At 49.2% G+C, this 1,445-nt stretch overlaps 1 protein-coding gene across 1 annotated transcript in view; it reads right to left on the minus strand.

Annotated features, from left to right (window-relative positions):
* LOC106939853 (transient receptor potential cation channel subfamily M member 1-like) overlaps window positions 1-1,445 on the minus strand; it is a 48,703-nt gene that overhangs the window by 28,880 nt on the left and 18,378 nt on the right. Inside the window, exons 7-8 of the mRNA XM_015022416.1 lie at window positions 346-520; window positions 292-295 (exon numbers count right to left, since the gene is read on the minus strand). Of these exons, the coding sequence (XP_014877902.1) occupies window positions 292-295; window positions 346-520 (179 nt within the window). The remainder of the gene's footprint in view (window positions 1-291; window positions 296-345; window positions 521-1,445) is intronic.

Genomic DNA, 1,445 nt, shown 5'->3' on the forward strand with positions numbered 1-1,445 from the left:
AATTCTGTGACGTCTGCACTCATTGTTTTCTGTGTGGTTTCACTTCGGCCCGCCGGGAGAACCTGGGATCCGTGAGAAGAAGATAGAGCCAGAGATTTTCCAAAGTTTATTATTACCTAAAATCTTCTTCTTCAACATGATGCATATGAATAGAACCAGAGGTTGACTCCTGAGTTCAGCAGGAGTTCCTCACTGATTGGCATGATTCCCCCTGATTTGGTGGTTGTGCATAAAATCCTTCGCTGTCCACCAAAGGTTGTGTCTGCACAGCCTTTAAGCATCATCACACACCCAGCTTGAAAATGACCACCAACAAATACACCAAAGCAGCAGAGATGTTCTCACCCGTCCTCTTCACAGTATCTGTGAGCAAAGGAGATGATGTCGGAGGCCCGGCCGCTGCCGTCACAAACCACAACCGGGACAGGTGGTTCCTCCTTCAAACTCTCCAGCACAATGGAGATGACATTAGGACCCCCCTCTAGGATCAGGCAGACCACCGGGACACCCTGGCCCAAACCTGGCAACACAGCAAAGCACCTGTCAGGATGACCGACGCCAGCCTCCCAAAGCCACGCTCAGACTCAGACAGGAGGAGAAAAGGGACTCTCATGAAACTAAAGACTAAGTAATAGAGGGTCATTGATGAAAACAGGATCTGATTGTAGAAGGTTTGACCAGTAAGTATAAACATTTCATCTGATTTTTGTGCCTTCCAGGAACAGAAGGCTTTACAGCTGCCCATGGCAAACAAAATGTCTTTTTCTATGATATTGTGATTGTATCAGTGTGTTTTATTCTATGATTGGAGAATCAAAGGAAAGGCTTTTTTTACTTTATAACTCTGAGGCAATGTAAACATGACCTTATAACTCCATTTAAAAACTCCTCAGCTTTTTAGTTTTTCTTCCTGTTCTGTGGACATTAGATCATAACACAAAGGAGGTTGAGTAGTTTCACTGATTTCCTGTCATTGGATCGAGAGACTCTAGAACAGTGGTTCTTAACCTGTGTTNCGGACCCGCCTCCACGTCTCTGCTTCCCGCGCCGGCGGAGGAGACCGCCGGACCCGCCTCCACGTCTCCGTTTCCTGCGCCGGAGACGCCGCCCACCGCGGTCCAGGCTCTGCCTCTTGTGCCGTGGGCGGCCCCCGGACTAGTTTTCCCTGTTCGGGACTCTGGCCCTCCTTCCGTCGCCCCTCCGCCCACCCCGTTGGGTTGTTTTTTGTTGGACTGTCTTTCTATGGACTCTTGCCCTCCTTCCGTCGCCCCTCCACCCACCCTGTTGGGTTGTTTTGTGTTTATTTGGACTTTTCTGTTGGGCGTCTAGTAGCCGCCCCTTAAGGAGGGGGTACTGTTATGTTCCGTGTTTCTGTATGTTTATTTTTGAGTTTTCTGTGTTCAGTCCTGTTCCCCGAGTCTGTCTCTGCGTCTTCCCCGTTGATT

This window comes from Poecilia latipinna, unplaced genomic scaffold, assembly GCF_001443285.1.
Source record: "Poecilia latipinna isolate Pla-1442-1.1 unplaced genomic scaffold, P_latipinna-1.0 Scaffold3001, whole genome shotgun sequence".
NCBI lineage: Eukaryota > Metazoa > Chordata > Actinopteri > Cyprinodontiformes > Poeciliidae > Poecilia > Poecilia latipinna.